Genomic DNA, 19296 nt, shown 5'->3' with positions numbered 1-19296 from the left:
TGTGTTTTGTCTTTTTGTTAATTAATGTTAATTGTTCTGTCATTGCTGCTCCACAATATTTCAGTAATTCGTCTGGTATTGCGTCTTTACCTGCAGCTTTTCCCTTCTTCAGCTTTTCAAGTGTTTTTGCACTTCCTGTGTATTTATATTAACTTCATTAACACTGAAATTTAAATCAGGAAAAAATAAAGTTAGAGCAGTAACATGGAGCTTCAATTCTCTTCACTAGCAAAATACAATGAGAAAATTACACTTTACAGTGCAAATGCTGAGACACTATCAAAGCTAATAGAAACAAATTTATGACTTGGTCTATTTAAGAAAAACCTGCTAAAATTCAAATCTTGAAAGAGTCAGAAACAAATGCGAAACGAAAATCGACCTTAATATACAGGATAATTTATTAAGAATGTCCAATCTCTGAGTTGTAGATTCTAGACCTCAGAATATTAAGATTTAACCCAAATCACCTCAATAAAATATGCCTCGTTACTGATTTACAGGGTGTTTTATTTAAAAATTTGATAACTATTTTTACCCAGTACTTTAAAAATATTTGACATATATCCTTGTCATACTTTGCATAAAGTGTAGTTACCGTACACCATACTAAATTATAATAAACAAACGTTTCGGGCTACTACCGGCTATTTTAACACAATATTTAGATTCTCCAATACTTAATGATGTTCTGAAGCTATTTTCTTGTGGCATTTTTGTAAATGATTCTCCAATACTTTCTGTGTAAATAATACACTCTTCATTCATAACGTTAAAGTCGTTAGTTTTCGAGATATTTGAAGTTAAAAATAATACGGCACAGCTATTTGATTAATGTATTTCACTTTCATTTTTAACTTCAAATATTTCGAAAACTAATGATTTTATCGTTACGAATGAAGAGTGTATTATTTACATAGAGAGTATAGGAAAATCTAAAAATTATGCTTAAAAAGCAATTCAATCAGTGACATAGAATTTGGGAAGGGTCAACCATTCACTTTCCCCTGTACGCCACTGGTAGTAGCCAGAAACGTTTATTTAACATAAATAATTAGTAGGGTGTACAGTTCATACACTTTTTGGCAAGTACATACATATAAGGATATTTCAAATACTTTCAAATTACTGGGTACAAATATTTTTTAAATTTTTAAATCAAACATCCCTATTACATAAATATTAACTATTAGTATCCGGGATTTTAAAAGGATTTGGCATATCATTATCATTCTTAGCAGAAAGTGTAGGTACTCTACACCCTACTAAAGTATGTTAAATAAACCTTTCTGGCTACTATCAAAAGCGTACGACAGTGGAAAGTGAGTGGTTGACCCTTCCCACATTCTATGCCACTGGCGGAATTACTATTTTAGTACAATTTTTCGATTCTTCAATACTTTCTATGTAAATAATATACTCTTCATTTGTTCTGATAAAATCATTAGTTTTCGAGATATTTCAAGTTAAAAATAAAGGGGCACAATACATTAATAAAAATAGCTATGCCGTATTATTTTCAACTTCAATTATCTCGAAAACTAATTACTTTAATGTTACGAATAAAGAGTGTAATATTTACATAGAAGGTATTGGAGAATCTAAATATTGTGTTAAAATAGCAATTCTGCCAGTGGTGTAGAATTTGTGAAGGGTAAACCATTCACTGTCCCCTGTCGTACGCCTCTGGTATTAGCAAGAAACGTTTATTTATCATAATTTACTAGGGTGTACAGTACCTACATTTTGTGTCCAGTATGGCAACGATATTATCAAATTGTTTTAAAGGACTTGGTAAAAATAATTATTAAATTTTTAAATAAAGCACCCTGTAACTCAGTAACGAGCCACATGTTATTTAAGTGATTTGGGTTAAATCTTAATATTTTGAGGTTTAGATCTAGAATCTACAATTTAGAGATTGGACATTCTTAATGATTCACCCTGTATGTACCTATGCAAGTAAAAGATAGAAAACAAACCGTAAAACATGGTTTCAATTTCTAAAGAGGAAGACAGAAAACAAAGAAACCTATTATTTTAACTTGCAAGTTAAACATGGAAATAGTAATAGTTAATTAGGTAGAAATTTAAAACGATTAAAGAAGGAAAAACCAAAGCGATATATTTTATGTATTATGGTATATTCTCCGATGTATTCTATAGTCACCGGTTTTCGGAATGTTTTCATAAGATGTAAATAATATACAAATACAAAAGACTACACGCATGAATGTTTTTGAAATCTCGATCATAATATGTCAGAATTCTAACGCTCCATAATTATCTAAATATTCCCTTCATAAGAAATGAAATACACATCTATAATAATAAAGCTTGAAATACAAGACATCTGTAATAATGGAGCTTAAACAAAACGAGTCCAGCGAAAGTAACAAAAAAATTTGGTCACTGGATGTTCCTTCACAGGTTTTCACCCAAAGTGACCAGAAGTAGAATCGGAAGTCGATATTTGAACCAATTTGAACTCTGTGTGTAACTTTGCCTTGATTGATATGCGATTTCACTAATTTTGAGTCATTTTTGCCAAACTTCCGGTCATAAGTTTTTCATCAAAATTGATATAAAACTCGGAAATACATATTCGAGCTTGATTTTTCAATATGCTGCGATTGAAATACCACCACGTGTACTATTTCTGCGAGTATAGTGAGGCTCTTCCAGTTACAATATTTTATCCGAAAGTGATTTAAAAACCGGAAGTATATATTTTCGTCTTTCTAAGGCGCGTCGAATATTATATCGCTTCTAATATATTTCGGCGACTTAAAAATAGTACTTCTGGTTGCAACTCTGAAACCGGAAGTCCGACGTTAAGTGTCTCACCTTTAATACCATCTTTGGGTTATAAGCTCTTATTCGACTCCTTATCTTATTTGTCATTCTATCGTACAGACAGACATGGACATTATGGACAATTGAAGATTTTCACATTTTAATATTCACAACATGAGTGAAAACAACCTATTAGCAGATCATTAATTCAAGAATTCTAACACTGTTATTAACAATTTATTTCGAAAGAATAGCTTATATTCATCAGAGAAATATTAGCTATAATTGGTATATCTATTTTTAAGAATCTGTTGATTTGTACAAGCATGATGTGTCATTATAGAATATAGAAGTACATAATATACAACTAATTTTAGTACAAAGGAATTTTACGTACACTAATTGTTTTTGTTTGTTCGATTATGGAATTAACGCATGAGTAAATTTTATATTGAATCATTAAAGGAATTTAGGTATTTAGGATCATTGAAAGAAATTTTCCAATTAGAAATTATTTTATATTTAAATTATTCATTATAAGAAATTTATTCTTTTGATTTATATGTAGTTTAATATTGCACCATCTTAATATGTATGTGTTAACTGTTAAACAGATTGATAGACCAGGGCACTTAGCACTAAAAAAACCCGAATAAATCGATTTTTAAATACAGCACCTAGAGACTAGTAGGGCTTACAATACCGAACTAAAATCTGAATACCGGTATTTGATATTTGAAATTTTAAATATCGGGATACCGATATTAAAACCGGTATTATTAATAAAAAATTTACTAGCTATATTTTTACTTATTATGGTAGGGGAGCCCAAGCGGGGATATCTTCAGTTACTCGAGCGCGTCAAATTCTCATATGGGGAGAAATCTGCTACCCTGCAGATGTACCTCTACCATATATTGGCTCTTAACACAGGGAAGTTCGTTAAGGGGGGACCGAAAAAAAATCTATCCTTAAAAATACTCGAAATTGTCAGATTAAGATAAGGTAAGTTAAGTACATGCAAAAGAGTGTATATTTCAAAAATCTGACGATTTGAGTGGGGCTTAAGGAAATGGGTGAGTCAAAAAGTTTCACAAAAAAAGCGAATATTTCGCGAAATGAACGTCAGATCGAAAAACTAAAAAATACGTCTTCAATATTTTTCAAAAATCTATCGAATGGTACTGAACATAACCCCCACGAAGAGGTGAAGGGGGAAGGGGGTAAATATAAAATTTTAAATACAAACCTCGCGATATTTCGCAAAATAAACATCAGATCGAAAAATTGCAGACACCGCCGCTTCTCGATGGTGCCATACTCGGCTCGGTATGTGTAATAAATATGCCTGATATAGATTTTAATACAACAAAATTGTTTGTTTATCTTATAAAAAATTTCTTGTAATGAATTAATATTATTTAAAATTAGATTTATATTGTGCATAAATTCAATTTTTATCAACTTATGTAATACCGAAATACCGGTATTTTTACATAAATACCGGACAAAAACCATCCGGGATTCCGGTATTCGGGATCACGGAATGCCGGTATTGTAAGCCCTACTAGAGACTTACAACTTTTTGCATTGTGTTCAGAATGATGTCAGGAAAAAAGTCTTACAGAAAAACGGATGGAAATGCAATATAGTGCATAAAATGCATCCAAAAGTGCATAAAAATGTCAAAATAAACATATTAAGCGCCACATTTTGTTACTCGGGGGGTTTTGGGGTCGCTGAAAACGACTACGCCATCAGAACTGACCTCCGGAGCACCTGGTGCCCAGTGTCAATACTAAGGCACGTCATCTGGAGATTCGAGGATTATCGGCACTAAATCGATGTAAACAGATTACTTGGAGGTTTTTGAAGTCGCTGAACACAAATACATTATCAGAACCGACTCCCGGAGCACTTGGTGCTCAATGTCACTGCTAAGTGACATCATCTTCTGGAGTTTCGAGGGTTTTGACTCTGGCGGTTTTTAGTGTTGCTAAAAACGAATACCCCATCAGAACATACACCCTGAGCAGCTGGTGTCTAGGGTTACGTCATCTTCTGGAGTTTAGAGCGATTTCGGCACTAAATTGATATAAACAGATTACACGAGGGGTTTTTAGGGTTACTGAATATTAATATGTTAGCAGAACTGACCTCCCGAGCACCTGGTGCCCACGGTCATTACTAAGGCACGTCATCTTCTGGAGTTTCGAAGGGTTTCGGGGTTAAAACATTAAAATCGATTACTAGGCGATTTTTGGGGTCGTTGAATACGAATACTCCATCAGAACCGACACCCCGAGCACCTGCTGCTTAAGGTCATTGTTAAGGCATGTTATCTTATGGAGTGTTTTTGGGCACCAGGTGCATAGGAGGTCTGTTCTGATGGCGTATTCTTGTTCAGCGACCCCAAAAACCCCCGAATAATTTGTTTGTATCAATTTAGTGCCGAAACCCCTCGAAACTTCAGATGCCGTCCCTTAGCAGTGAACCTGGGCACCAGGTGCTCCGGTGGTTAGTTCTGATGACGTATTCGTCTTCAGCGGCCCCAAAAACCCTCAAGTAACAAAATCTGGCCCTTAATACACTTATTTTAACATGTTTATGCACTATTGGATGCATTTTATGCACTTTAAAATGCAACTATGAATTTCCACCCATTTTTCTATAGTAGACTTTTTTCTTGACATCATCCTTAACATAATGCAAAAAGTTGCCAGTTTCTAGATGCTGTATTTAAAAATCGATTTATTTTGTGCTAAATGCCCTGCTCTATGAATAGGATCTTTCTGTTTTTTTACGTACTACTCGTCAAATGTAGCTTGAGACTTGGCGATTTTGCCAACTGCGTCCAAAACTAAGTGAGAACGCATTCGGAAGAAAAGAGATGCATGGTGCGCTATCTCTCCTCTCCCCGTTGTACACTCTGTCCAACAAATTTACAGAATATGAGCTTAATTTGTAAAGGAACTTCTTAAATGGAAACAATTAAAATAATGTGTTGTGACGAGACGAACACATTTCGGTAATTGTTGTGTATAACAAGAAATTGGACTTCGTAAGTCCTAGGTTCTCACCCAACGTGATCGGAAGTAGAACTGAAAGTCTTTATTTGAACTCTTCTTGTAACTCTGCAGTTTCTCCTTAGGAATTCCATCTCTGTTGTTCTTATTTTGTTTTTGGTTTTCTTATTTATTGTCCAATTTTCACACCCATACGTGAGGATACTTCTTGTCATAGTATTATAACATTCTTCTTTTTGTTTTTATGCTGATGTTCTTATTCCACAGTACCGGGTTCAATTTTCGTATGCAGTCTCTTGTTTGTCCTAGTCTATTTTTTATATCTTCTTCCGTTGTTCCTTTGTTTGATGTTATGAAAAATAAATAATGCTTCTACTTAAATACTAAATTTCTTACTAAGTTTCAATGAGAAGTATGAGGCAGAAATAAATACTTAAAGAAACGGAAAAATCATGGAAAGAGAAATGCTGAATATCATACTGTCAGAGAAAAAAAAAAGAATGTGTGGTGTACTTTAATATTTAATTTAAATATTAAACTAATTTTAATACTTACTACTTTCCAAAAATTTTTATTAAAACAATACCAAAAAAAATAAAAGAATAAAACACACACAAACACATTGAAAAATGCCACAAAGAAATGATTTCTGAACAATAACTAAATACGTATTTTCTGAAAAAAAATTATATAATAATATACTTACAATCATAAAATGTATAAAAAAAAATAGTAACTTGCATTGGGAACCCGCTACCCGTCGATCCCGCCGATCGAAAATCAAAGTGCTTTCCCATTTCACCAGCATCGCGTATCTGTCATGTGGGAATATACACCAACTGAACGTTTACACCATAAACTTTTGACAGTTGTTTATTATTTATATGAATTTAATCAAATTAGTTTGATTTTTGTGGAACTAAAGGAATATTCTGTGGAATAACAATATGTTAGGTGAATATTGGTAGACATTTTGATGGTATTAAAATTATGTAAATCAAAGCATTACATACTATTTTGGTATTAGGTTCATTTTAAATTTTCCAAATAGGTAGGTATCTATGTAATTTTTTATTAGGATACTGAAACATTTACAATTATTACGTACCTGTCGCTTTTAAAAACTATTTAAAAAGTCACTACCATTGTAAACTTGCTTTTTTCTCTGCCATCACAACAATAAAAACTAATATACACAACATTTTTGTATCCATAATCTCCATATTGAACAATTATTGACAGATGATTTTAACACCCAATCGGATCCCGTATAACGTTTGAACGACTAATACCATACTGTCGGTGTGCGCATGCGCCAGGCAATGTAAAAATTCACCCTCGTGCCTAAAGAAGTATAACTTCTAAAAAAAATGTGGATTCGTAATAAAAGGAAAATAAAATATTCAAGACGAAAAACTTCAATGGAAAATTGGGCATCTATAATAAAAATTAACAACAAAGATAAATGCTAAGACCACATTGCAAGTTTAGTTTTAAATTTTTGTTTCAAGATAGTACATATTTATAATTAAAATAACAAAGGATTTGACAAGTTAACTGGTGCGTCTAAGAGCCCGTTCCCATGAGAGGCACTTAACGCGCGTTTTGATAACGCGCGTTAAGCGCCTGTCATGTGAACGGGCTCTAAGGCTTTGTACATATGCGGGCACTTTCGCCGCATTTTACCTGATAAACCCTAAATGCCGCGTTTCAAGTTACTGAGGAACAAATGGTATCGTAACTATCGTACACATGCAAGCGCGAGTTAAATAGGTAAACCGCGGCGTTAGCGCTGACAAAGCACCTGCATGTGTACAAAGCCTAAACCTTTCCTATAGTTTCTTCCCTACATAACATTACACATTCAATTTTATTCACTACCTACTCTAGATTGAGTTGTTTCTTGAAATTTAAAATTCATTCATTGATATTTCTTCTGACTAAACGTACAAAAATTCTGTTTAACAGATAAAAATTGTAAATATTGGGAAGTACGATAAAACAATAATTTTACTACGGATCTACTTCCTGTAAATGTCTTCATACTCACACAAAAATATTTTTTGAGTCATCAAATCTGTATTTTCCTTTTTTACTTCCTTATCATTATAAAGGTTATTTCTATGTGTAACCAAGATAAGCTGGCATAAACAAATACATTTATGCGTGAGTCTTATAATAAATAGGTTTGTAATAGACCAGGGTATTTAGAACTAAAAACACCGAAATAAATCGAAATCGGTTTATAAATACAGCACCTAGAGACTTGCAACTTTTTGCATTGTGTTCAGAATGATGTCAGGAAAAATGACTATAATACAAAAATGGGTGGGAATGCATAATTACATTTTAAAGTGCATAAAATGCATCCAAAACTACATAAACATGTCAAAATAAGAATATTAAGTGCCAGATTGGGCTAGATAAGGCTAAATTGATGCCAAACAGATTACTTGGAGGTTTTTGGAGTCGCTAAAAACGAACACGCCATCAGAACCGACACTCGGAGCACCTGGTGCCTAGGGTCACGTCATATTCTGGAGTTTCCAAGGTCTTCGGCACTAAATTGATGAAAACAGATTACACGGGGGTTTTTGGGGTGGCTGAACACGAATACTCCATCAGAACCGACCCCGGATCACTTGGTGTCCAAGGTCACTGCTAAGGCTTGTTATCTTCTGGTGTTTGGACGGTTTTGGGCACCAGGTGCGACGGGGGCCGGCTCTGATGGCGTATTCTTGTTCAGCGATCCCAAAACCCCCCGAATTATCAATTTATTACCGAAAACATTCTAAACTCCAGGTGGCGTGTATTTGTAGTGAACCTGGGCACCAGATGCTTCGGTGGTCGGTTCTGATGACGTATTTGTCTTCAGAGACCCCAAAAAACCCCCAAGTAACAAAATATTGCCCTTAATGCACTTATGTTGACATGTTTATGCACTTTTGGATGCATTTTATGCACTTTTATTCATTTCCACCCATTTTTCTATTGTAGATTTTTTTCCTAACATCATCCTGAACACAGTGCAAAAAGCTGCAAGTCTTTAGGTGCTGTATTTAAAAATCGATTTATTTTTCCTAAATACTACGGTCTAGTGTCATCATCATCATGGCATCTACACTCGTAGCGGAGTGATTGCCGCTCTCTTTGGGCTCTTCCGTTTCGTTTGTCGCGGTGAATCAATCCGCATTAACATTTTCGTTTTACAATTAGTTGTGTGACTTGGCATCTTCTGCAATTTTCCTCCATTCGTTCCTGTTTTTGATTCTGGTTACCCATTCTCTGACTCCCATCTTCTTAAGGTCCTCCACTATCTCCAAATAGCTGCTACAAAATATTGACATCATTAATCAGACAAAAACTCTCAAAACACATTGAAACTAAAATAGGAGACTACCAGCACGGATTTAGGGAGGGAAGGTCGACAATAGACGCAGTTCACATAATCACACAGTCAATTGAGAAATGTTACGAACATGATATCGACTTAACACCTCCTTTTCATAGACTTCAAGCAAGCCTTTGACAGCTTAACAAGACCCGACATAATAGAAGACATGAAAAACCTAGATATACCAATGAAACTTATAAAGCTTACGAAAATGATAATGAAAGGATCGACTGCAGCAATAATTACAGATAACGGAATCACCAAAAATATAGAAATAGCAAGTGGAGTACGACAAGGCGACTCTCTATCAACGTCACTATTTAATGTCGCTATAGAAGGAACAATAAGAGCTACAGAAATAAAAGGTACGATTATAACATCGACGTCGCAACTTGTGGCGTATGCTGACGACATAGCATTAATTAGCAGAAACCTAAACAGTTTAAAGGAAGAATTTAAGAAGTTATGCAAAAGGGGTTTAGAAATAAATCAAAACAAAACAAAATACCTAGTATGCTTAAGAAAAAACCCAGTTAATATGAATTTGAAAAGGTAGAACATTTTAAATATCTTGGAGTCTCAGTTAATGGAACTAATGATAGAAGTATCGAAATTAATGAAAGAATCCAGGCAGGAAACAGAACCTACTGGAAATACATAACTTCCTCAAAGATAAGAAGCTTACTCAGAATACAAAACTGAAAATCTACAAAGCAGCAATTAGACCAGTAATCACATATGGTGCTGAAGTAATTTGTCTGACACAGAAAGAGGAAGAAAGATTGAGGATCCTAGAAAGGAAAATAATTCGGAGGATAGCAGGACCACTAAACTTAGGTAATAATGAATTTAGAAAACTCATGAACCACGAAGTAAGAGAACTTCTGAAAGGAGAAGACATCGTCAGATTTATCAAGGCACAGAGACTCAGATGGATGGGACATATAGAAAGGAGGAATCCAGAAGCCGTTATCAAGAAAATTGCCAAATGGAGACCTGTATCAGGCAGATCACGAGGAAGACCCAAAACTAGATGGGAGGACGGTCTAGTGTACCTGGCCAGATTTAACAAAAACCCTCAAGGTCACTTGCACCGCATTAAAGAACGTCTGTCGTGTCTTCTCTTGGCGGTTGCAGATAAATCGGTTTTACTGTAAGTTTGTCCATTATTATACATTGATAAACATAATTTTTTACTACTTGTGGTATATGAATTGCCAAAAGAGACTTATCCATTGTTAATTTGAATAATAACATTTCTACGGCCTTTTTATACCTAATTTGGTATTGTATTCTGTAAAAACTGTGTTATTCCCTGTTGTTACCTACTCATTTTAATAACAATTCAATGGTAATAATGCTATCTTTCCTCATCAATGTTAGCAACCATTCTATAATAATTATAGTAAACATGCTATAATTACACTCCTTTTTGCTATGTATATGTCCTATCATGCCTTTGTAATTTTTAAATCTACTATAATTTTCATAAACCATATTTTTAGATCGAAAAACAAATTTTTTGTAGTTAATTTTGAAAACGGTTTTCATTGGTGTAATCCTTAAATTTACTATAATTTTCATAAACCATATTTTTATATCGAAAAACAAATTTTTTGTACTTAGTTGATTTTGAAAACGGTTTACGTTTGGCAGCCGTAATGATGACTGTTGATACAGTGGAGAACATTTCAATATCGCACTTCTAGTGTACAACACATCAATTATTACAATAATTGCTGCATGTAAACATCTGCAAACTACACACGACAAGAAATTGGGGAGGGTGATGCATCAATGTAACTGAATCTACCAGTTGTACAAGGTGCAAATCAAATACGTCGTTTATTAATAAGCAAATCAAAATCTTGACGATTATTTTTTCTCATCTACTATATTGTTTTCATTGTTATTATTATTATCCTAGTTTTTATAGCGTTCTTCGCCTTCCGGTTTCCAGCTTCGTCGGTAGTTCCATTCGCCAGGGTGAAGGTTCCTTTCTGACATTACCTTATGAATGCCGCCTAGCCAGAACTGTTTCGGCCTTCCTCTCTTCATTTTCCCTTGGCATCAATTTTAAAAATTTTGGCAGCCTGGCGTGGTCCATTCTTTCTACGTAACCATACCAGATCAGTTGCATCCTTTGAATTACGTCTATGATAGTTGACATGACTCCCATGATATGTCTGATTTTGTGTTCCTTCAAGCCTCCCATTTTGCATTCTTTCAAGCCTTGATTTTCTAGCTGATCTTCTCCAGAGGTCCATTTCCAGCGCAAGTAGGCGTCGTTCCAGGGATTTAATAAGTTGCCGTGTCTCGCAGCCATAGAGCACTATACTTTTAAAGATGGAGTTAAAGATGAGATGTTTACATTGATTTGATAGTTCTTCTGACCATATCATCGGATTTAGACATCCAATCCAGTGGCGGCTCGTGGTAATTTAAAAAGGGTGTTCAATTAAGGAATGTAATTATAGAAACGGTGAATAAATGCCGCGGGCAATTGCGGCACAGGCGAAAAATTTTTAGGGAAAAAACCCAGCGGGACCTAAGCGGATTAGTGAAACTATTATACTTTCCTGGTTCTCACCAAATTATATATTCACTTATTGGGACCGTGCAAGTTCGGCAAAGCGACCTCTATTTCTACGCTCTGTACTTTTATTCGCACTTTTAATTATATTGGCCAATTATATTAGTCCTGGTTGCTGGATAATTGTCAAGACCATAGTCCAAAAAAATAATAAGAAGAAAAAATAAGATGCAGGTTATGTTTAGCAAACGTAAACAATTGACCATTCCAAATCACGTGATATAATATGGCCGGCAGTGGGCAAAAATTTAGTAATATATGGTTTACATCAGTTTTTGTAAAGAATATCCTGTTTGGTTTTGTTTTTTATTGTTAATTGTGCACCGAAATTGTGATAGCAAGTAAATATAAACTAGTTTATCGCCTACAGAACTGAATTATCCCATAGTAGCTATTGACACAAACTGGTAACTAATATGGGATAATTCAGTTCTGTAGGCGATAAACCACTTCATATTTAATTTGTTATCACAATTTCGCAGATTTCCCTACACAATTAACATAAAAAAAACAACCAAGCAGGATTTTCTTTACAAATTAATGTCGATGTAAGGTTAGATTTTGCCCACACCCGGCCATGTTTGACGTTTCATTGGAATGCCTAATTGTATGTAGTAAATAAAATCAGTTATTAAAATGCAGTACTGCAAGCAAAATACAATTAATTAAATTTACCTTTATATAATAATTGCATATCATATCAATATTGTGGAGCAATATATAATTTTTCTGCGTCAATGACAGAAGGTATGAAATATACGTCAATTTGACAATTTCAATTGACAATATGAATTATTTAAGATAGTTGCAATATTTCTCCGCGACTCGCGCACGGTCGTTTCTCGTTTCCCTTTCCAAGTACTTGCACACCGCGAATATTATTGCATAGGCGTTCGTTAAAAAATTATCAATAGTGAGTGCTTCGCCTGTTTAAATGTGGAATATTAATCATTTTTTATTATTTATGTATGGTAGGTATACATAAAATCTGTAACTAATTTCGATTAAATAATGCATTCATTTCCACGCCACCATTAAGTTAAAATGTAAGGCGCGTTTTTTCCTATACCCAGAATCTAATAATTGGCGAACATCAACATTGCCAATATCTGAGAGTTGCAATTCATTTTTTAAATGAATTTGGGAAGAGCCGTGTTTTTCATTTTTTTTTTTTTGATAAATGAGATAAATCCCGAACGCCCATTTTTGTCCACTCTGATAGTTTCATTCTTTGAAAATACTAAACATGGAAAACAAAACAAAGAATGTAGTTTATCACATCCGCACAACCACACAGTTTTTTTATATTGTTCAACTTTAAAGCAACATTTAAACTTTTTGTTTTTTATAGCACATTCTTGTACCTATCTCCGGCCGAAGTTGACCATTCCTTTTTATAAGAAGTCGATTTTCAAAACTATTTGCATTTTCTTTTATAAATTCCACTGAATAAGGCTCCATCATAAACCTATTAATATTGTATTTAAGATTTAACCGTATTTAACTAAATCCCTCAAGAGAAAATTCCAAACTGTGAACCGAAACGCTGCACTGGTCTCTGTGTGCAGTACACAAATCCTCACTGTTTTAGATACGCGAAATGCTTTTTCACCGATTTTAAGATATCTCTTTCTAACACAGGGGCTAAGTTAGTACTGGCTGGCTGGTTCAATTTGAATTCTGCACCAGAGCATAGTATCTGTACTTTGCCACGTGCATCCAGCGGCGTAGAGCAAGTAAATATTATTAATAAATAAAGTTAAATTTTAATGATTCTATGAGATTAACAAAATATTTTAATAATATAATATTTATGAGATTTAAAAAAATTGTATTTTAATAAACTTTTAAGGGGTGTTCACTGCACAAGTGAACCAATGGAGAAACCGCCCCTGATCCAATCACCCTTTTTTCTTTCACGATCCTTTGCTTTATCTCTTTTTCGGTGCGCCCACTCTTGCTAATTGTTGTTCCCAAATATGTGTATTATATTTCAAATTTACTATAATTTTATGGTCGTGTCACAATAATGCTATTCTCCAGGTTTGGGAACACAGAATTATTCATGATTAGTTTTTAGTGAATATAGTAGATCTTTTTGACCTATCTAAAGAGAGTTAGTTACCTTATTCGTGATATTTGCATACTGCTGTCACTTGGAGTTAAAATATACATCTCAAGATTTCATTTTGTTAATTTTTCTAACCAAATATTTCTTTAGTTTCAGGTGTTACAGCAACAGGTAGGATATCTTCAAGACACAGCCAACCAAAATGATGAGAGGTATACGAGAGCCAAAGCAGATAATGCAGCTCTCCAAGCTAGGGTTATTATGTTAGAAGAACAACTTAGGGAAACTGAAATGAGAAGCGAGGAGAAATTACAGGTAAGATCAGCTATTTTCCCTTACTCTTATATTAGATCAGGCGGTATATACTTTGAGTCGACTGGGAACGTTGTAAACGTAATTTTTGCAAAAATTACTTCCAAATACACCAGAAATTTAAATAGTATAAGAGCTGTGAGACATTTTTGAGTAGGTATTTTAGGCAACCTGAAAATTTTTCAGGTGACTCTTCCATGATAGCCTAATACAAAATAGCCAGTCTGGCTGGAGGGTAGTGGTTATTTTCCCCAAGAATCTCCCCCAAAGTTAAAAAAAGGGTAAAAATTGTTATTACAAAAAATATCATTGATATGACTTGAAAGTAAATTTAAATATTCAAATATAAAGAAAATAAACAGACCAGACGATTTGAGGGCGATTTTACCTCTGCAAGATACTTGCATAGGCGCCCCAGGATTATTTTCAGGGGATGCATCTGAACTTCAGAAGATTTCATCTGAATCTGTACATACTATTAACTAGTATAAAATATACAACTATACATGCATAGCTATGTACATTCCTTCCGGACAGGAAGGTGCAATTGTTATTTTGACAGGGTATTTTTTAATATTAAAAATAAATATTCTAAAAAAGATAGGTTTTTTTGGTGAAATTATCCAATTGCCATTACATGTGATCAAACAAATTACGCGTGCATATAAATGAAAAGCGCTATAGGTAAGCAGCAGTGTGAGAAAGAGCGTATACCGAGAGCTGTTTGCGTCCTCTGTTGTAGCTGAGCGAGTCCGTTCGCTCGAGAAAATCACGTGACCTGGCGATATCCATGTTGTTGTGCCTCGAAACGTTAGAGTAATTATTATATAAGGGGTGGCCAAGCTCCTTGATAGTCAGAGCCGCTTTTCACAAGGTAAAATTTTTCGCGAGCCGCAATGGACAGCCTAAGTCTGACGTCACAACTGTCACAAAATTGGGAGAAGCCTATATTGGCTCCAAACAACCCCGTTTGCAAGGTTAAATTGTCATAAGGAATTTTTCATTTATGTGCTTTGTGTGGCAAAATAAGACCTCATTTAGGCATTTCGTCAAAGAAACGTGTCAATTAAGAGATTTTTATTCGTTTTTGCTCAGGTGGTTTTTATTCCTTAGGGGTTGAAAATAAACATAACCTCAAAACTGTTTACGTTCTTATCATTGCATTAATTTAACTCACCTGGGCAAAAACGAATAAAAATCTCTTAACTGACACGCTTCTTTAACTAAATACCCAAGTGAAAAGTCTTATTTTGTCACACAAACCACGTAAACAATAAATGAAAGATTCCTTATGAGTGTTTAACATTACAAACAACAGTGTTTGGAGCCAAATATAAGCTCCTCCTTATTTTGTGACGTCAAGACTTAGGATGTCCATTAAAAACATATTCAAAAAGTATGTAAAGGAGGTATGTACATACAATGTTTTTTAACAGAACTCTTATTTATTGAAAACAAATAAAATTATGGAATATTAAAACTTAATTACATTTTTTTTCCTTATTCTTCTTCACGTTGTCCTTATGCGCAATAAGAGAGTCGAACTTTGCTATCACCTATCACCTATCCATCTTTTACCCATTTCGTCCATGCCTTCCGGTCTCATGCCATGTCCTTCACTTTCACATGTTGAGCTGTTTTCCGTCTCTTGTTCCCGATTTCCTGGATTTGTTCCATCCACCCCTTTCTAGGTCTGCTCCTTCTTCTTTTCTCCTGTCTCTTATTGGCATCTGTCACCTTCTTTACTAGTCTATTCTCGTTCATTCTAGTTATATGTCCAAACCAATTCAGGTTTATTTTTTCAATTTTTTTCTCTACTGGTCCCTGTCTTAGCACGTTTGTAATGTCCAATATTTGTTTCCAATCCTTTCCCTGTCCAATATTTGTTTTCCTTCTTTTGGTAATTCTTTAAAATTTGGTGAATAATTTGTGGTAGCACTTCTCGGTAATTCTTTCAGATGCTGGTTAGTTAATACTGATATGTGTTAGGATTTCACAAATTTTAAAATGGCATTAAATGATCCACACACGTACGTTGTTCCTAACATGGAAATAATTCGACAAGCATCCTTTTTTAATTTAGGGTATGTACTTCGATTTTGGTACAAATTCCCAAAATTCGGTAATCGGTGTCGACTTATAGTTTTATTTTCGAGCTTGATCTTCTTGCTTCTCTATTAATTTTAATTCTCCAAAAGTTGTTTGGGTCATATATTGGTAATAAATAAAGAGCTCACCTTATGGAATATGTTTATTTCAAATGAATTCAGAAAAAAATGAAGAGACGATTTAAAATATTTTAAGTCTTAAAATCAATTTTGGAGTTCGGTCAATATTCCTTCTAGCTTTCTTATTTACTCGTTAAGTTTTTCTAGTTTAATATTGTAACATTTTTTTTAAGTAGAGTAAAATGACTAAATATATTATCTACCTATACAAATCGGTGTGGAGTGGGTTGATTACTGACTTTTATGTGTCGCGCCACTCTTAATGTTCTTTAGCGCAGTTTTCGATGTGTCGTATCACTCTTAGCTTGGATGGAAATGGAATTTGTTACAAAGTTGCATTTGGTCTTTCATATTTGTTGTCAGTAATTTAAAAGACATTCTGAGACACATAGGGAACGATAATATATTTTTTTAAATAATAACATAGAATTGAAAAGGATCTCTGGTACATTTATCGAGCGCCACAAGTAATATTTGAAAGAGCCGCATGTGGCTCGCGAGCCGCAGTTTGGCCACCCCTGAAAATATATTATAGTTTTTTAAGTAATTTTTTATAATTAAAGGAAAATAATACGTACTGTACAATAGATTTTGTAAATATGATAGAAAAATACAAATTTATTATTATAAATATATAGGTAGAAAAGTATAAAACTATAAACTAAATTAATTCTGTGTCCGAATCTTGTACTTCTTCTTCAAACTCCTCATATGAGCTTAAATGTTCATTCTCTTCTTCTTCGTCAGACTCTCCTCGAGACTCAGATTCCTCTTCTACATGATCTGTAAATAGTTGTAATATGTATTTAGAATTGATTAAAAATTAATCAGTGATTAATTAATTGAGTTGCTACGTATTATCTGTCCTTTTATATGGAGTCGAAGCCTGGACAATCACGGGCGCATCTAAAGAAAGACTTGCCATTGTTGAGATGTGGTGTTATCGAATAATGTAAAAAATATCATGGACACAACACTTAACAAACAGGGAAAGATTAAGGCCCGGTCTTTTCACCATCGAATAAAAGTTATTCGGAGGTTTATTTGACAGATTTACATGTAATCTGCCGGATAAACTTCCCAATAAATAGTTATTCGTAGGTGAAAAGACCGGGCCTTAGAAAGATGAAAAAGGCAAAAGAAATACAACACTATGAACGAAAGAAAAATGAGCTTAAATAAATATACATTCTCTTCTTCTTCGTCAGACTCCCCTCGAGACTCAGATTCTTCTACCTGATCTGTAAATAGTTGTAATATGTATTTAGAATTAATGAAAAATTAATTAGTGATTAATTGATTCAGTTGCTACGTTTTCTTACTTACATAACCAATGCTTAATACTTTTCCTTATATAACCAATCACATCACGTTTTTTATTTCTTAGTATATGACCAAAGTAGCTCATTTTTCTTTCCTTCATAGTTTTGAGTATTTCTTTTGCCTTTTTCATCTTTCTTAATGTTTCCGTGTTAGTTACGTGTGTCCATGATATATTTAACATTATTCGATAACTCCACGTCTCAACAACGGCAAGTCTTTCTTCAGATGCGCCCGTGATTGTCCAGGCTTCGACTTCGTATAAACGGACAGAGAATACGTAGAAACTCAACTAATTAATCACTAATTAATTTTTAATTAATTCTAAATACATATTACAACTATTTACAGATCATGTAGAAGAGGAATCTGAGTCTCGAGGGGAGTCTGACGAAGAAGAAGAGAATGAATATTTAAGCTCAGATGAGTAGTTTAAAGAAGAAGTACAAGATTCGGACACATAATTAATTTAGTTTATAGTTTTATACTTTCCTACCTATACAGAGTTGGGCTAAAGAATGGAACCAAGCAAATATCTTTGAAACGAAAAGAACAATATTTTTGAAACTTTGCATGCAAGTACAGTGACGCAAAACGCATCTGTTGCTATACTTTTTGTTACTAGTTCACTTCCGGTTTCACCGGAAATACCCTTAACTTATTTACTTTAAATGGGACACCCTGTATATTTTTGCAGATTTTAAAAGAACTTTTTATTTGTAATTCATAAATACCAAGTTTGGAAGAAAAAACTATTAAAACAAGAAATAAATCTCTTTAGAGTTAAAAAATAGGTTAATTTATTTACGTTAGACCAATGATAATAAAAATAAAAAAAAATCATTTCAAATGTTGAAAATGCCCGCCATTCACCTCTTGACAACGTGCAAGCCTATAAATAAATTCTTGAGTCACTCTTTCCAGAATTTCTCCACGTATTAGATCACATTCATCAATTATTCTCTGTCTCAAATCCTGCAAGCATGTTGGTCTATTAACGTAAACCCGTGATTTTAGATAACCCCAAAGAAAAAAATCTAACTGGTTGAGGTCAGGAGAACGAGCTGGCCACTCTAGGAATCCTCTACGTCCAACCCATTGATTTGGAAAATTCATATCCAAAAACTCCCTAACCCGTCGATCATAGTGGGGAGGCGCTCCATCTTGTTGAAACCAAAAATTTTGTGGTAACTAGCCATTCTGTTGAAGTGCAGGAATAATTTGGTTATTTAGTAAATTTAAATACTTGTCACCATTCAAATTTCCGTCTATGAAAAAAGGGCCTATTAGTCTATTTTGAACAATTCCCATCCAAACATTTAACTTTTGTGGATGTTGGGTATGTGCTTCAATAATCCAACGAGGATTCTCATTCGACCAATACCTACAGTTATGGCGGTTAACGGTTCCATTTAAGCAAAAAGTTGCCTCATCGGAAAACACTACATTACTTGCAAAATGTTCGTCATTGTTACAAATGTCCATCATTCGTTCGCAAAACTCTAGCCGTCGGTCAAAATCATCATCTGACAATTCTTAAATTGTATCTTATACGG

At 34.0% G+C, this 19296-nt stretch overlaps 1 protein-coding gene across 2 annotated transcripts in view; it reads left to right on the top strand.

Annotated features, from left to right (window-relative positions):
- The window catches only part of LOC126889381 (rab11 family-interacting protein 4), a 330965-nt gene that overhangs the window by 289122 nt on the left and 22547 nt on the right, over positions 1-19296 (top strand). For both annotated transcript variants that reach the window (XM_050657640.1, XM_050657639.1), the window contains exon 7: positions 14031-14195. In XM_050657640.1, the coding sequence (XP_050513597.1) occupies positions 14031-14195 (165 nt within the window). The remainder of the gene's footprint in view (positions 1-14030; positions 14196-19296) is intronic.

This window comes from Diabrotica virgifera, chromosome 8, assembly GCF_917563875.1.
Source record: "Diabrotica virgifera virgifera chromosome 8, PGI_DIABVI_V3a".
NCBI lineage: Eukaryota > Metazoa > Arthropoda > Insecta > Coleoptera > Chrysomelidae > Diabrotica > Diabrotica virgifera.
Note: the sequence above shows the minus strand (reverse complement) of the source record. Positions and strands in the feature narration are given on the sequence as shown.